This window comes from Panthera onca, chromosome B1, assembly GCF_046562875.1.
Source record: "Panthera onca isolate mPanOnc1 chromosome B1, mPanOnc1 haplotype 2, whole genome shotgun sequence".
NCBI lineage: Eukaryota > Metazoa > Chordata > Mammalia > Carnivora > Felidae > Panthera > Panthera onca.
Genome location: NC_138342.1, coordinates 35088804 through 35107158, shown reverse-complemented (window position 1 = coordinate 35107158; position 18355 = coordinate 35088804). Strand labels below are relative to the sequence as shown.

The 18355-nt window shown below is 37.1% G+C and overlaps 1 protein-coding gene and 1 long non-coding RNA gene across 4 annotated transcripts in view; one reads left to right on the top strand and one right to left on the bottom strand.

Moving 5' to 3' along the window:
* TMEM33 (transmembrane protein 33) overlaps positions 1–18355 on the bottom strand; it is a 33688-nt gene that overhangs the window by 15128 nt on the left and 205 nt on the right. For all 3 annotated transcript variants that reach the window (XM_060655151.3, XM_060655153.3, XM_060655152.3), the window contains exons 2-7: positions 18194–18266; positions 14546–14640; positions 13884–14071; positions 10257–10324; positions 8686–8819; positions 4476–4559 (exon numbers count right to left, since the gene is read on the bottom strand). In XM_060655151.3, coding sequence (XP_060511134.1) covers positions 4476–4559; positions 8686–8819; positions 10257–10324; positions 13884–14071; positions 14546–14640; positions 18194–18238 — 614 coding nt within the window. In that variant the 5' untranslated portion in view covers positions 18239–18266. The remainder of the gene's footprint in view (positions 1–4475; positions 4560–8685; positions 8820–10256; positions 10325–13883; positions 14072–14545; positions 14641–18193; positions 18267–18355) is intronic.
* LOC132692576 (uncharacterized) lies at positions 353–3024 on the top strand. The gene is made up of 3 exons (XR_009616441.1): positions 353–414; positions 1236–1454; positions 2883–3024. It is a non-coding gene; the product is annotated as an uncharacterized LOC132692576 (long non-coding RNA).

Here is an 18355-nt window from a genome sequence, read left to right as displayed (position 1 = left end):
CTTACACGTAATGCCTCTCAGAGCTTTCCCATCTATAAAATAGGAATATGTACTTGCTGAAGTCAGTCATGGTGTGATTATTTAAATGAGACAACACAGAAGATGTTCAATGAAGGCCATTTCCCAGTTGGATCACTCCACTCATCAAACCAGCTTATTTACCTTCAGATTGAAGTCCAACTCCTTAATATCTAATGCCCTCCTAGTCCTAATGTTTGTTTATTTTTGAGAGAGACAGAGAGAGAGAGCGCACGTGCAAGCAGGGGAGGGGCAGAGAGAGAGGGAGACACAGAATCTGAAGCAGACTCCAAGTTCCGGGCTGTCAGCACAGAGCCCAATGCGGCACTTGAACCCGCAAACTATGACATCATGACCTGAGCTGAAGTTGGACGCTTACCCAACTAAGCCACTCAGGTACCCCCGCCCTCCTGGTCTTAATTGAAATTTCTGCTTCGTCTCCTCCCACTCTCTGCCATGACTCCTATATCCCAGTTATGTTGTACATTTATTTCCAAAGAGGCTGTGGACTTTAAACTGTGCTTGCTGCCTCCAAAGGACCCCTTATCACATACTGGACACATCACACATGTATTGTACACGCTAGCAGACACAAAATCATGTATGTTGGCTGAACCGTAATTTTTAAGAGATTTTGAATCATCACAAGTAATTCTTGACTATTCATTTTTGAATTTTCACTTATGTGCTGACTCATTCTACATAAAGACAATTGTGTTCTACCTTTCTGTATCTTCAGGGTTATTTTGCTGGTTAGGAAAAAGTAAAAATTGTTTTAAAATAGGATGTAACATGCTCTTACACAAAAGCAGGAAGAAAATTTGGAAAGACGCACATTTATCCAAACACCTGTCCTTCTTGTGTCTATCTTTGGGACAGACCCATTACACACAACTCTCCTAGGTTCCCGGGCCAGAAACTTGAGGGCTTCCTTATCTTGGTCTTCTTCCCTAACCCCTAACTTCCTACCTCCTAAATATCTTTCAAATGTATCCCCTTTTTATTTTACCATGGAATTAGTTCAGGCTCTGGACTAATCAGTCTCCAAATCAGTCCTTTTGTCTTCTTGGGGAGCCTGTAATACATCTTCTGGAATATTTCTAAATCAGATTGTATCATGTTCCCAAACTCTCCACAATATGAACTTCAAATGCTCTTCCTCTCTTGAAATAAAATCCAAACCCTTTCATGCTCTAGTCCCTGTCTTACCCTTCTAGGCACAGATCTTCATGACTCCCCTATACACTTCTTAATTCAAGCAACATGCCCTCTCAGGCACCCACGTACCAGACTTCAAAAGACCTGACTTCTATTACCACCTCTTCAGTGAATTCTCAACTGCCTCCCTCAGTTTTCTGAGCTTTCACAGAGCCGTCATCATCACATTGACCTACTCAGCTGTGTAATTCACTCAGCTCCAAGTCTCTACAAAGCAGGTACTTTAATCCTACATAAAGTTGTTATCACCAACACACAATCACTGTCTTCTGAATAAATGACTCAAATAAAACTAGAAGGCACCTTGAAAATACTCTAGTCAAACCTCTCAGATTACAGATGAGGCCTAAAGAGGTCATGGCTTGTTCTAGTCACAAGGCAAGTTCTTTCACTCCTGGCTCTATCTCTGGCATAATCTATACCAAGTCACAGAGCTCCTTTGGAGCAGCACTGACAACAGAAGTGTTAGCGATGATGAAATGTCCATCTGTGCTGTCCAATACAGTGACCATCAGCCACACTGGCTTTCAAGCACGTGAAACTGGTTAATATGACTCAGGAACAGAGTTATACATTTTATGGGTTTTAATTAATTTGTATTCATACAGTCAGATGTGGCTGGTGGCTGGCCAATCTACAAAGGACTGAAACCACTAACTTGAGAATGAATATCGTTAAGTGAATATGGTACAACTGGCAAATATAGTCTCAAAATCCCTAACAAAAAAAAGTGTAGCATAGAAAATATAGTTTTATAGGATGTTTATCAATGTTTATAAGCTCAAATATTTCCCATTACCTTTCTACTGTTTTGATTTGTTTTACGTGCTTATGGGAGATCTCTGAAAATGTTTACTAACACATATTTGCGTTACCTGGATCCTCTGCTATCCGTTTCTTTTTTATCCCACGGGACACTTCTAAATCTGTGTGTTAATCCAATTTAAGGCTATGCGGAGAAAATGGGAGATGAAGAGGGTATAAAGAAGCAGAGAAAAATCTGCTCATGAAAAGTGGATATTAGGGCAGGGAACTCGAAGATAGTATCTGAAATGAACACATGAACCAGAAAGAAAAAGGACAAACATTCATGGAATCAAGTAAAACTGAAGGTTTACTGGTGACTAGGGACTCATTAAGAATCTATGTCTGTGGGCACCTGGGTGGCTCAGTCGGTTAAGCATCCGACTCCTGATACCTGCTCAGGTCGTGATCTTGCAGTTGTGATCTCGCACTTGTAAGATCAATCTCCACACTGGGCTCCACACTGAGCACTGAGCCTGCTTGGGATGGTCTGTCTCCCTCTCTCTATCCACCCTTCCCCAACTCATGCCCTATCTCTCTCTCTCTCAAAATAAAGAAATAAACTTAAAAAAAAAAAAAAAAAAAAGAATCTGTGTCTAAAGTAAGCTCTGTTTTAGGAAGTACTGTAAGACATTGTCTAACAGAGCATAAAAGCCCCTCAAAGGACTATCAGAATCACAGAAAAAGGAAAATAAACTATGTATTAAGAACATAACAATCTTCCTGAAACCATTACTACACTATATGTTACCTAGCTTGGATTTAAATAAAATTAAACAATTAAAAAAATATATATAACAGAATCTAAGCTCTTTTAAAACATTACTTCATTTCACCCCCAGGAGCTGTTCTTCTCTACCAATGAAGAAATTAAAATTTAAACAACTTGCCTAAAGTTACACACCTGGAGAATGATGGAGACCAGCATTCAATTTCAGTTCTTTTTACTTCGCTTGTGAAAATACAATAGGGATTGTGCTAATACACTCATTGTATTTCTGATGAATTCTACTACACAATGATTTTATTTTTTAATGTTATCTTTGAGAGAGAGAGAGAGGAAAGAGAGAGAGAGCCAGAGTGTGAGTGGGGAGGGACAGAGAGAGAAGGAGACACAGAATCAGAAGCAGGCTCCACGCTCTGAGCTGTCAGCACAGAGCCCGACGTGGGGCTCAAACCCACGAACTGTGAGATCACGCCCTGAGCCAAAGTTGGAGGCTTAACTGACTGAGCCACCCAGGCACCCCACACAATAAATTTACTTTAAATTTAAAAACAAAAACTATGTTAACATTAGTCTCTAACAGATCTAACAAACTACTGAAGACAGCTATTCATTTCAGATTTACTCTAATTTCTGAGATCGTCATGCATAACTTACTGTATCATTTAAGTCTCCATTCCTGAACATTACAGTGATTCATTAAAATATTTCCCCGCTTCCTCAATTTTTCCTCTCTATTTTGCACAAATCTATCAGAAGAATACGATCATGCCCAAACCATCATTCCCATACATCTAAAAGATAAATTCCAAACTTGTTATCCTGAAATCCAAGAAGTTTTATGACATAGCTCCAATATACCTTTTTTTTTTTTAATGTTTGTTTATTTTTGAGAGAGACAGAGACAGAATGTGAGTGGGTTAGGGGCAGAGAGAGAGGGAGACACAGAATCCGAGGCAGGCTCCAGGCTCTGAGCTGTCAGCACAGAGCCCGATGCGGGGCTCGAACCCATGAGCTGCAAATCATGACCTGAGCCGAAGTCGGACGCTCACCCAACCGAGCCACCTGGGCACCCCTCCCTTTTTTTTTTTTTTTTTATACCTTTTTAATCTTAGCTGCAACCACTCACCATTCAGAATCTCCATTATAGTCCAACAGTTCTATTCAATGCCCCTTAAACATGGCTTGTTCTTTCTTGTCTCTGAACTTGTGCTCTTACTCTCTTCCTACCTAAAATGCGTTTACCTATTATGACTATTCAAAGGTTTTAATTCTTCTTTAACACATTAAAATCTCTGTTTTGTGAAACTTTGATGGGCTGTTTTATCTTCTGGCTCATTGATTTCTTGGACTATACTATTGATATGACAAAGCAAGCGTAACAATTCATCATAATGGTTTGTGAACACTGTATCCTGAACTATCGTTTCCTTATTATCTGATGCATGCTTTTGCTTCTTCAATTAGGAAAGTTCCTTGAGACTGGGACTCATGTCTTAAACATCTTCAAATTCCTTAAACTTGAATACTATTTTAGTGGAGGTCAAGGTAAATCCGGTCTACTTACCAACCCTACTAAGGCCTGGAACTTAAATTTACCAAAATAACACTTGCTTCTAAACATAAAAGCTAAATAACTCTTAAAAGTTATACATACTATATTTCACAGTACTCTCAACAAATAAAACATTTAAACTAATCACCAGCTTACCGACAATATGGATTTCTTCGAGAGGAATACCGAAGAGTAAGAAATCTATAGTAGATAAAAGGCTGGAGCAAACTCCCTTGACCACTGAAATAAACAAATACAAGGGTAAGAAATATACATTATCAGTTCATATATATACTTTCAAAACTTAAAGGCAATTTAATTGAGGAATGTGTCTTCATTCATTAAATGGTCAAGATAATATCTATCATGTCTAAATCAAAGTTATTCTTAAAAAGGAAATAAAAGAATGGCGCCTGGCTAGCTCAGTCAGTAGAGGATACAACTCTTGATCTTGAAGGTGTGAGTTCAAGCCCCAGGTTGGGCACAGAGCTTACTTTAAAAAAAAAAAAAAAAGGAAATACAAGAATGTAAATGATTGGTAAAAAATAAAATGTTATTGTTTAAATTTTTACAAACATGTATTTATGTATTACTCTTAAAAAATTTAAAAGCTATTAAACCAGAAAATGTATGCTTCCATAATTACCACTAATAATTGATCATCAAAGTGTGAAACTTTATAACATAGTAAATGAAAAGTGGTTCATTTTATACAAACAAAACAAAAAAACCTGTAATTACACAGGTCTCTAGTAAATTTACATAGCCTATTCTAACTATTTTCTTGGTTAAAAAGCACAATTACAATACCCAAGAGCCATATACTTATTTATGAAATTCTAAATCAAGAATTTTTTTCCCAGGAAAAACTATCTGAATTAAGACATTCACTGCAAATAACTACAAATTAAATGTATCAACAACCTAATGTGGGTAGTTAGGTAGCAAAGCTAAGTATATCATCTTTACTTGATGGAGTTAGGATGCAACTACCTAAAATCTTGATTACGAGAACAATACAGCAACTTTGAAGACTGCAGAGTATAAAACTATACGTATTATTACAATGGTATTTTAAAACTTTTTTTGAGGAAATACATTAAAGATGCTAAATGTGGCTTTTTAAAGTTAATTTTTGTCTTTTCTTCTAAATTGTGATATTACTTTCATAGTACAAATTTACGTGATTACAAACTAAGCACTAAACTAAATGTGTTACGTCCATTTTCCCCAATAAATCCCGTGACAAATCTTTAACTCTTCAAATTGAAATAAACACATACTATAAAAAATACAGAAAATTCAATGAAAAACAAATGTTCCATCATCCAAGTTAGCTTCTTCCTCAGTTACAGCTCAGTCTCTAAAACATCCTTCCAGAAATTTCCATGCACAAGTGTGTATAATGCCAACACTAATACAGTGCTCAGTTTACAATTCACTGAATCCACTTTACTGTAATATGGAAGTGACATTATCATTCCCATTTTAAAGATGAAGAAAGTGAAGCAGAAAAAAACATACATATGCCCTTAAATACACACACCCCAAAATATAAAAAGGGGGACACCCTACACAATTCTTAACAAACTTTTAACTTATTATATCTTGGAGACCATCCCCTTTCATAACACATAAATTTACCTCATTCTTTTTACAGATTCAAGCAGTTCATCTTACGCATTACTACAATGTAACAAACTCTCTACTAACAAATAAATAAAGCTACAAGGACCTTCCTTTTATCTTTCTTTACACGCATATTTGTGTACATGAGGTAAACTCACAGACTTTTTACATTCATTTTTAAATACAAAGTTTGAAGCAATACTGTGAAAAAAGCAACTTAATGAAGCCTTCTAATATTTAGATTGTGCTTATATCATGAAGGGGTCATCTAAGGAATAATGATTTTAAATTATTTTTAATTTTATAGTTTGTGTTAAATGCAAGTGACATACTTAGAGCATCACTAGCTTTCCCTACTAGTGACTGAATAAAACCGTATAACCTACTTTAATTTTTAAGAAAAACAAAGTGATTCCTCTAATATTTCTCGTAAATTCTCATCTCTTTTACAACAATCTTAAAAATTAAAATCATTTTGTTTTAAAATTTAAGTGTTGTTAAAAATTTAAGTTTATTTAAAAAAAATTTTTTTTAAATGTTTATTTACTTTTGAGAAAGAGAGAGAGACAGTGCAAATGGAGGAGGGGCAGAGAGAGAAGGAGATGCAGAATCCTAAGCAGGTTCCAGGCTCTGAGCTCTCAGCACAGAGCCCGACGCGGGGCTTGAACCCATGGACCACGAGATCATGACCTGAACTGAAGTCAGATGCTTAACTGACTGAGCCACCCAGGTGCCCCAACTTTATTTATTTATTTTGAGAGACAGAAAGGGCATGCACATGTGCAAGCACGAGGCAGGGCAGACAGAGAGAAGAGAGAGAATCCCAAGCATGCTCTGTGCTGACACTGGGCTTGATCTCACAAACCATGAGATCATGATGACCTGAGCCGAAATCAAGAGTCAGAAACTTAACTGACTGAGCCACCCAGGCACCCCTAAAATTTAAGTTTTTTATATGTGCAAAATCAATGCTCAAAGGCTAAGTTAATGATTATATCAATTAGAGTCCAAATCCCCAACAATGAATAAGAAGTCTTCCCCTGTGCTATTCCAGACTTTACTTAGATTATATTATCCTAGCTTGTGACCCTATAACCTGAGCAACATGTGGGATCCTGGAGTTTCCAGAGAAAAACATTACTTAAAAGAACAGACGTGTTTATGAAGAAACCTGTAAAACTTTGTTTCTAGCTTATAGATTGCTAAAAAAAACAGACATGCAAAAATCTCACTAGTTAGTTAAAGGCAATGAACACTAAAATGAAGTATCTCATAAACAAAAGTAAGTTTTTTCAAATTAGTAAGATTATGGAAAACATAATACAGACATCTTAGATGACAATCTGGCATGGTCTAATAAATATAAAATGCACTTAGTGCAGCCTCAACAAAATCATTTCTGGTTTAGAGAAAACACTGGCACAAAAGTATAAGTAGAACAGTAAAAAAGAGAGGCGCCTGGCTGTCTCAGTTGTAGGAGCATGTGACTCTTGATCTCAGCATCATCAATTTGAGCCCCATGTTGGGGGTAGAGATTACTTAAATAAATAAAAATTAAAAAAAAAAAAAAAGTAAGTTTACTGCATCAATATCTGGAAAAGCAAGTATTTGGAAACAAATGTTTCCCCATTAATAGGGGAAACAGGTAATAAAATGCAGTTTATTAATATGACCAAACACTACAAAGCCATTAAATGGAACAAACCAGAACTGTATCCATCAACATAAATAGGTCACGAAAAAAGCAAGATGCAGACAAATGAGGCATTATGGCACTTCTGGTGTAAAATAAAAACTAAACCCCACACCCATAATATGCATTTTCTATGTATCTGTAGAAACATTTAAAAGTACTACATGCATATACACATACCAGAAGGAGAGTACAGAACTGCAACAAGGATTCATAGTCAAATGATATTTTAGCATTTATCTATAATGTCCTGCTACTAGAGAAACTAAAAATTGAAAAAGCAACAATCCAGGCAGAAATGTAGTTTCATTTTTTCCCTAATTCAAATTATTTTTTTTCCCAATTTGGCTTTGAAACTAGTCACTTTTTTCCACAACAAAGAAAAACACATAACAGAGACAGAGAAAAACTTTTGACTTGGTAACCAAAGTTTATGTCATCCAAACTTATCCTCCCATTCATTCATTCATTCATTCATTCATTATTTATTTATTATTGTGATTAGCCAGTGCTCATCACAAGTGCACTCCTCAATTCCCATCTACTTTACCCATTCCCCCACCCATCTCCCCAGAAATGTAGTTTTAAAACTTAAATGCAAGAATCTTGATAGGAAGGGTCAATATCAGTCTGATCTTCTAATTTTTAACAGGACAACTTTCTTTATTCATGCATTACTTGTATAATTAAAATACAAACAAAACACGGAAGTGACATTAGGCTACTATTACTACCAGACTAATTTTTCTGCAATCTTTCTAGAAGAAAAATCATCTAAATAATGGCAGAATGCACTAATCTAGGCTTCCCAAGACTCTTTCAAAGACAGTGGTTCTTAAATTCATTTTCAAAGTGTTAAGTGGTAAATCACAAGGAACGATAAGACAAGTTCCTAAGTTTACCATGTCTCAGATTCTCTATAATAAAATGAGAAAAATGGCTGCTAATATTAATCTTGAACAGATTTAAGCAGGATAAAATTTGAGTTATTATATTTATCACTTAGTCATCTGCCTCCCAAAACCAATGTATTTTTATTCTTACCTAAAAAGCATAAAAACTGTAGCAGGCATCAAGAATATTTCATTACAAGCAATGAATTTCAGAATATTCTGTTGATTAGCGCTTAGTTTATCCAAGATAGATCTCAGCAAAGGTAAACTATTTGAACCCTTCGCCTAAAACATAAGAAAACAAACATTAGAAATAATGAAGCATTTTTTTATGTAAAAAAAATTTTTTTAATGTTTATTTTTGAGAGAGAGAGAGACACACACACAGAGCGTGAGCAGGGGAAGGGCAGAGAAAGAGAGGATACCCAGAATCTGAAGCAGGCTCACAGCTTCTGAGCTGTCAGAACAGAACCCGATGCGAGACTCAAACCCACAAACCGCAAGATCATAACCTGAGCCGAAGTCGGATGCTCAACCAGCCTAGTCACCCATGCACCCCTCACAGCATTTTTGATTATTCAGTTATTTTCTTTCTTCAGATAAACAGTATAGCCAACAGGCAAAACAACTAAAAGAAAATTATTTTGGAAATGGTAATATGAAAGTTTGCAAAATAAGGTAAAAGTTAGTGTATTTTCCTGCATTGCTGTATTTTGTGTATTTGAAAAATTACAAAGACAACTTTAGTAGTAAGTCATTTTCATGCCTTATTTTTTGTAAAAAAGACTAGATTATTGCACACACACAAAAATGGTGGTTATTTCTATCTAACCAGTCTAACAAAATCTGACTGCTTAGTAATACAGTTAAGGTATTTGTGACTCCTTAGCTAAATAAAGGTAGAAATTACAGAGCCCAATTAACACTATGACCAAAGAACTACAGGAATAAAGAAGACAGCTGGGACGCCTGGAGTGGCTCAGTCAGTTAAGTGTCCGACTTCGGCTCAGGTCATGATCTCACAATTCATCAAGCCCCACGTCGGGCTCTGTGCTGACAGCTCAGAGCCTGGAGCCTGGTTCAGATCCCGTGTCTCCCTCTTTTTCTGCCCCTCACACTGTCTCTCTCTCTCTCTCAAAAATAACAAATAAAAAACATTAAAAAAATTTTTTTAAAAGAAAAAAAAGAAAACTGTCAACACAGGGCAAACATTTGTATATTTTAATTCAAATGTCAGTGCATATGCAGTCAATCTGCCTGGCACACTTAACTTGGGCTTAATGTTCCAATCCAGGAATAAGAAAATATTTTAGGAATATTTTAGTTCTGAATATTAACATAAAAGAAATTCAATACACTCTACTTACCTGGTATGTTAAAATTAAACAATGACAGAGGAGGAGATCTCTGACAACTTACCAAACCTAAAAGATAGATTTTTTTTTTTTTTTTTTTTTAAACAAAAAGGTCTATTTCAAACTTCAGAAATTCCTCTGGAAGCTAGGGGGTAATCTGCAATACAATCCTTTATCTACAAAATGCATTTTGTGAAACTTAAATACAAAATTTCAAACTTAAAACTTTCAAATCACTAATAATTTACAAGTTTGTAGGGAATGGAGGAAACTTTTATGACAAATGCCAAAATGTCTTAGAACTCAAATTCATGCCAACCAACAGTCTGCAATCCAGAAGTCAAAAAAACACCACAGCTGTACTTACATCAAGGACCTTTTTCGTATATGTGGCAGCATGAAGCAAGGAGAATAGCAACACAGGAAAAATACTCACTGAAGAAAACAATTAAGGAAAAAATTTAATGTTTATTAAGTACTTTGGTATTATGCCCAATATAGATCTGAAATGGCATCTGCAAAAATGACTTCAGCGGTGGCTTTTGTTTTACTGATACACTTTGCAACCAAATGAAGCTTTTAATCTGCAAACAATTTCAGTTTCTAAAGCTCAGTTTTTTTATGAAAAAACTTAAAGTGATAAAAGTTTCCTTTTCTATTAGATAATAAAATACTGTAAACAATTAAATTGAAATCTAGGCCACCTCAAAGCCTTAAATATGACAGCTTTTAACTCCACAAAGGCCATCCTGGACAAAAGAATTTGCCTTCAAATTCGAAGACAGTCTTTGTACTGCTTTCCTCATCACAACTGCTTAGGAAAGAGTGTGGGGAACAGTTTAAAATGTACTTCCACAGGGGTGCCTGGCTGGCTCAGTCTGTACAACATGCAACTTGATCTCGGGGCGCTAAGTTTGAACCCCAGGTTGGGGGTAGAATTCACGTAAAATAAAAATGAAAAATAAAACTTTAAAAAAGGACTTACCAATTTTCCTCAACTAAAGATCCTGCATTATCTCTTTCCTATAAGATCCCCATTATCTCTTTCCTACAAGATCCCTATTATTTCAAGATACCGTACCTATGAAGCTTGTACAGCCATGTGTTCTCAACCTGTACTGAATAAAAAGTGTGTATTTGGGGTTGTGTACAGTTAGTTCAAAGTCTCATCAGTTTAATTACAAACATATTTGAATTCAATTGTTTGGCTTTATGTCATGGATAAATATACAACTTTCATTCAGCTTTTTGAAAAATGAAAATCGCTCAAAAGATCCTATTTATTACCCAATTTCTGCCAGGTCAAGAAAAACGAGAGCAAAAACACTGTCAAGTATTTTCCTAAAATGACAGAGACTGTTCATCCATCATGAAGGGCAAAAACACTCAGCCTAAAAGTATCTGCAGTTTCTGGGATGCCTGACTGGCTTAGTCAGTACAGCATGTGACTTGATCTCAGGGTCATGAGTTCAAGTCCCACGTTGGGGGTAGTTTACTTTAAAAAAAAAAAAAAAAATCAAAAAAATTTTTAAATTACCCTTATTTAAAAAAATTATTTCCAGTTTCTAGGAAATGAACCATTATATTTTTCTACATTAACTGAAAGCTTGGTGTGATGGGAAATTGTGATTACTGTAACACAAAGAGTATCAAATTCATTCATTATAACTGTAACTCATTAGATCCAAAGGTCCCTAATTTCCAACTGGCAAAGATGACAGTGATATACCCAAGGTTTACAAAAATCCTACCTCTCATCTAGTAGTTCTCCAAATTAACATCCTAACCAATTCTTCCCCAACACACACAAGAATTAAGTAAAATGCCAATTTCCTCAGTAGAGATCATGTATATATAGCTTTATACTTTTTTTTTAATTTTTTTTTTTTAACGTTTATTTATTTTTGAGACAGAGAGAGACAGAGCATGAACGGGGGAGGGGCAGAAAGAGAGGGAGACACAGAATCGGAAGCAGGCTCCAGGCTCTGAGCCATCAGCCCAGAGCCTGATGGGGGACTCAAACTCACGGACCGCGAGATCGTGACCTGAGCTAAAGTCGGAGGCTTAACGGACTGAGCCACCCAGGCGCCCCAATATAGCTTTATACTTTTTAATCAATCATAGATCATTTTGGAACTGATGAAAGCTACAACTCTCTTCTCTAAGGCCATTGCAAAATCTTGTTGCTTCTTAAATTTAAACTCTGACACATATCCTAACTTAAAGCCTGATTCTGCAGAAGCAATGCAAGTAATGAAAACAGAACCCTGAAGAGAGTCAAGACATGTGGGTTTTAATCATGGCTCTGACACTAACTTAATTTCCTAGGTCAAGTGTCATCAAAGCTACAGATTTTATTTTTTATTTTAAGAGAGAAACAGGCAGTGCATGTGAGCAGGGCAGGGGTCAGGGGGAGAGAGAGAATCTTAAGCAGACTCCACGCCCAGTGCAGAGCCCAACACGGGCTCCGTCCCACAACCCTGGGATCATGACTTGAGCCAAAATCAAGAGTCAGATGCTCAACCGAGCCACCCAGGTGCCTCAAAGCTACAGATTTCTAACAAGTTTTTTACTTCTAACATTCTATAATTCACAAATCCTTAGAAGAGATTCATAATCTTAGCTTTCAATGTAACTTTTAAACTATTCAGAAAATAAAAAGGGTGAAAAGTCTACAAGTTAAACCCTAAGTACCTATCATGGCTAGACATCAAGGACAGCATCACCCATGTAAATGCAAAGATCAGAACACAACTTTGTAATATGACTTTGGGCTCATCTTTATTTACTAACATAATACCCAACTACTTTTAAGAATCAGATTAGTATTGGGGTGCCTGGGTGGCTCAGTCGGTTAAACGTCTGACTTCAGCTCAGGCCATGATCTCGGGGTTCAGGAGCTATCTGTGCTGACAGCTGAGAGCCTGGAGCCTGCTTCGGATTCTTTGTCTCCCTCTTTCTCTGCCCCTCCCCTACCCACCTCTGTCTCTCAAAAATAAATAAACATTGAAAAAAAAATTTTTTTTTAAATTCAGATTAGTATTGGGGCACCTGGAAGGCTCAGTAAGTTAAGCATCTGACTCGATTTCAGCTTAGTTCATGATCTCACAGTTCATGTGTCCAAGTCCTGCACTGGACTCCGTGGTAACAGCATGGAGTGTACTTAGGATTCTCTCTCTCCCTCCCTCCCTCTCTCTCGCTCTCTCTCTCTCCCCCTCTCTGCCCTTCCCCCAACTCTTTCACCTCACAATGAACATTAGTAGATCAAAGGTCCTATGGTAAAGAAACCTACTGAAGGCCGTTTGATCCAGTGCTTCTCAAACATACTAAACTAAAGTCCTCCTCCCCAACCCTCCCCCATGTTTTTAGAAAACCACTTGTCACCCAACACACTTTTGAAATGTATAAACATACAATTCCAAATGAGTTCTGTAATCCTCATTAGCTCCAAATATTATCCATGTGTCCTTATTTTCTCCTCTATCCACAGTAAATACTAGTATTTTTATTGTATTTATTAATTATCCAATTCTCTCTTAAATAAGTTATTTCTTAATGAATTTCCATTTGTTTCTAGCTCACATGGAATTGAAAGAGCCGAGGATTCTTTTTTATGGCAAGATATATGGGCACTTTCCCAAAGAAGATTGAATCAAATAAAAAAACCTTAAATATTAAAATAAGTCCTCCACAGTCCTATGCTTTTAATCTGAACTTCACAATATCCATTGTGAACAGAGAGGCTTACAAGAGGCAGGAACAAAGACACAAAATTTAAAATCCCCACACCAGCTCTTCAAATTTAGACTTTACATTTTAGAGTCAGATATTCTTACACTAAATGTATCTTCATTCAAATTAAGTGCCAACAAACCAACCAACCCAGGCTTCATGGAACCCCTTACTGCCGAACCTTCCCTACTGCAAAAAATAATCAGAATCGTCTATATGCTTCATACGCGATTTCCTCATCAAAAAAGCACAAAAAGGATACTTGTAACCGGGTAGGAATTGACAAAGATGAGTGAGTACAGCAGGTAGTGGCAGCTGTCTTCCAATAAAGCCTGGGCCAGGAATGCTCTGCTTAACTGGAAATGCGGTAATCTCTGGTGCAGTCTCAGGGCACTAGTAAGAGCATTTGCCAGTAAAGCACGCTGGTAAAAGCTTGCAGCTTCGTGCAACCTGCAAATTACCAGAGGAGAGGTTATCATGAGACTTAACAACTACCATGTCTCTTCCTCCTTTGTGGATTGCATCATCATTGCACAACACCTAAATCTCTTCCATATCAATAGAAAAAAATTACTTGAACCTACTATACCTTCTCAGAAGCATCACTTCATATACATACCCAACTGAATTTTATACAGCAGGCGTTCCTCCTATTAAGTGTCAAATAGGCAAAAAATATGAACTCCTCTCATCCCCACACATCCATTTTCTTTCTGATTTTCAACTTGATGTCAACTTTCACAAAGCACACGATATAAAATATTCCTTCAGTTGGTACTACTACTGGGTTATCAGTGCCTAAAGGAGACCTGCATTTTATTTGTCCTTGAAACTCTTGCAGTTTAACAAGTCTTCCACATAAAAGGTAGTCCATAAAAACCGACTGAACTGAGTATCAAAGGCAGAAATCTGTGTAATACATACCCAAGAAGTGGCAGAACAAACAAGGCAGAGCAGTAAACTGTGAACAATCGAGAAAGCCACATGGCCGTGTCCAGTTTATTGGTCATCATGAATTGCTAAATTTAAAAAGAAAAATATTGTAGTGAACTAAACCTGCAAATTATCTAAGAATGAAGATTACACAGTTTTACTCCTATTCAAAATGTCTTAACAGCCCTGTAGCAATTATTTAAAATCAAAATGAAAACTCTTAAGGCAGCTATTTCACATATATGCTCAGTAACACATCCAAACACCTTATGGCTTTGATGCAGAAAGCACCAAAGTACTTAAATAGAAAAAAAAAAAAATTTGATATTTTTAAAAAATACAGACTAGTTAAGAAACCTTTGAACTGAAATTTAACTACAATTGTCTGTATTCCTTCAACACTTGTAATACTGGCTTCATCTTTTAAAAGAATGCTAAATAAGAACTAATTGCTCTCAAGAGAACCATAGTATCTGTTCTTAGAAAAACCTCAAATTCAAATAGGTAGGTTTAAGATTTGAGTAAAAAGGCATTACATAAAGCCACTTTGAATTAAATGAACCTTGCAAAAGGAGAAATGTAAAACCATGGTAATAGCCACTCACTACTGAACTTACTGGCCTGTGGATAATTTGCTTATGTATAAAGAAGGGCCTGAGATACTCTGTCCAAAATGTGGCTGTCAAATGTTAAATAGCACCTGCCTTTCCAATTTTATGACTTTCTTCATCCCCTGGAAACTGCCCCATACATCTTACCCTAGTTTCAATGGCCCTAGATTAAACTCCCATATACCACTTTACTCTCCATTTTTTCTCCATCTTTCTTTGCCCTTGCTGCATTTGCCAAAGATGTATCCATTATCACTAATGGGATAGCTTAAAATCTGATTTCTCATTAAAAATGTGTCTTGTATTCAAATTCTTAAGTGGCTTTTACATTTTTTTGATAGAATCTATGTTAATTTTTACATCAAGTTTCGACACAAACATACACAGATATACAAGTAAACAGAAGCTTCACAAAACATCATCCTTCCTATGTGTGACGGCTTTTGGTATTTTGTATTCTATTTAATGTTTAAGAAATACTTAGTGTTTCCACTATGCTGATTTCACAATTCATTTACGAATCTTAATGTGGAGTCTAAAAACACTACTCTAAGCAATCTAACTTAATTATCTTTTGAAATACTATATAAAAAGCTTTTGAAAAAAATGCAAGTACATTTTAAAATCCAAAGATGTTTTACTGCATGTCTTTATAACAATATGCAGGTAATTTCAGAAAAATCCCTGTTTTGGGGCACCTGGCTGGCTCAGTCGGTAGTGTCTGACTCTTGATCTCAGGGTCATGAGTTCCAGCCCCACGTTGAGTGTGGAGCCTACGAAAGAAAGAGGGAAGACAGAAAAAGAGGGAGAGATGGAAAGAAATAAAGAAGAAAAGAAAGATGTCTGTTTTATTCTAACCAAACCTACATTGTGACTCCTCTAAATTTAAATGATCACAAGTAGCCAAGTGGAAGAACGAATCTAGCTTACTGTACTCAGTTTCTCCACAAATATTCAGACTGAAACTTAATTTTACAACATGTTCTTTAAAATCTAGGGGCATGGGGCGCCTGGGTGGCTCAGTCGGTTAAGCGGCCGACTTCGGCTCAGGTCATGATCTCGTGGTCCGTGAGTTCAAGCCCCGCGTTGGGCTCTGTGCTGACAGCTCAGAGCCTGGAGCCTGTTTCAGATTCTGTGTCTCCCTCTCTCTGACCCTCCCCCGTCATGCTCTGTCTCTCTCTGTCTCAAAAATTTAAAAAAAAAAAAAAAAAACCCTTAAAAAAATAATAAAATAAAATCTAGGGGCGCCTGGGTGGCTCAGTCGGTTGGGTGTCCAACTTCGGCTCAGGTCATGACCTCACAGTTCATGAGTTCAAGCCCCGCATCGGGCTCTGTGCTGACAGCTCAGAGCCTGGAGCCTACCTCGGATTCTACAGCCTACCTCTGTCCCTGTCTCTCTCAAAAATAAACAAACATTAACAAAAAAAAAAATTTTTAATAAAAAAATAAAATCTATTTGTTTAGGGGCACCTGGCTCAGTCAATGGGGCATGCGACTCTTGATCTCCAGGTTGTGGATTCAAGCCCCTTGTTGAGTATAGAGATTGCTTAAAAATAAAATCTTTAAAAAAAATAAAACAAAACTGTTTAGGGTGTTTATTCTGTAATAAATCACTGGTCTCTGTGTTTCATTTTGAATACTTTATATATCTCTATTTTAGTACACAATAAAAAAGGTTTAAGAAAGTATTGGTTTATACTTTAAGAGGCAACAATCTAACCATGTTATAGTCAACAAATCTACTTAGGTGGAAAAACTATTCACACAGTCTCAAAGTATGCCACAGAATAGTTTTCAACTACAAAAGAAAAAAAAGTATTTTTACAGTGGAGAATCTGGTGGATACCACTTGAACCAAATAATCAAACTTAGTATCTGCAATGACGGAATAAATCAACATAAAATGCTTCTTGATATATATAGTGCACTGAAAAAGGCAGACTATCACTTATGTAACAACAATCGTGCCAGAATGTTCAACTTGAATCTAGTGACCAGGGGGAAAAAAAACCAGACAACTTCAATTTGAGAAGCATTCTGCAGAACAAGTCTGGACTCTTGAAAGTCAAAAATGGCAAGAGGAAGAAGGCAAGGGAACTATTCTGGACTAAAAGAGACTAAAGGCCAGTAAAAGCAATGCATGCTTTTAGATTGAATCCTGGATGAGGAGGAAGACACTTTAACACACAACTGAGGAAATCTGAATATGGATTTTAAATAAGGTAACAACATGTATCAGTGTTAAATTTCTCAAATTTAACTGCAAATATTGCCACAACGGCTGCACCGTGGTCATGTAAAAGAATACTTAAGTATGTATGAATTGGCCATCATTGTGTATGCAACTAATTCTTAAACGGCTCAGCAAAATCAAGAAAAAAGAAAATTTGTGTATATAAGTGGAAATGTTGCAAAATGTTTAAAAAGGAAAAAGAGACAAGCTCAATTCACACATTCATAGTGTTTAAAATTAGAGAGCAATACAAATAACTATTAAGCAGATCTGCATGCTAAGAATAAAACATTTACAGAAGCCTAAGATCTCTCTTCGTTAAAAAAAAAAAAAAAAAAAAGGTACGGATAAAATGACGAAAAGAAAAAAAAAAGACCCCTCCCCCCTCACTGCGTAATTTCCATATAATGGCATAAAACGGGCAGAGAGACGTTCTCTCCCAGCACGCCTGTGCAGAATGAGGACTGTGTCACGGCACCACCTCAGGTGGCATCTTCAACCTTGGAACCTAGGACAATTAGAGACCGAGAGGGGGGAAGAGGCAAGGCGGCCCAATTTCCTTGGCATACAGGTGAGGGTCACCTGCTCCAGGCCAGCCCACTGTCGCTACCAACAGAAAACCTGTAGCTTCCTCCACATCTTCGCTCAAGATCTCTTCTCTCTACGCTACCCCCACCTCACTCACTAAGCCCAGGCCCTTTAAGCGATGAGCTGAAACGCCTCGGAACTGAGCAACACTTCCTGCTCCTTCTAACTCCTATAAACCAACCCAGAAGACCCTGCTCGCTCACTTACCACTGCGCCCGCCCCTTGGGGGCCGTTCGGGGCCGTTTCTGCCATGGGGAGATTCGCACACGCGCCTCGGACGCTGCAATCGGTAAGGGAAGAAAAGGGATGTAAGCACGGGGCCACGACTCCGATAACCGGTTTCCCTGCACCGTGCAACGAGCCCGCCGC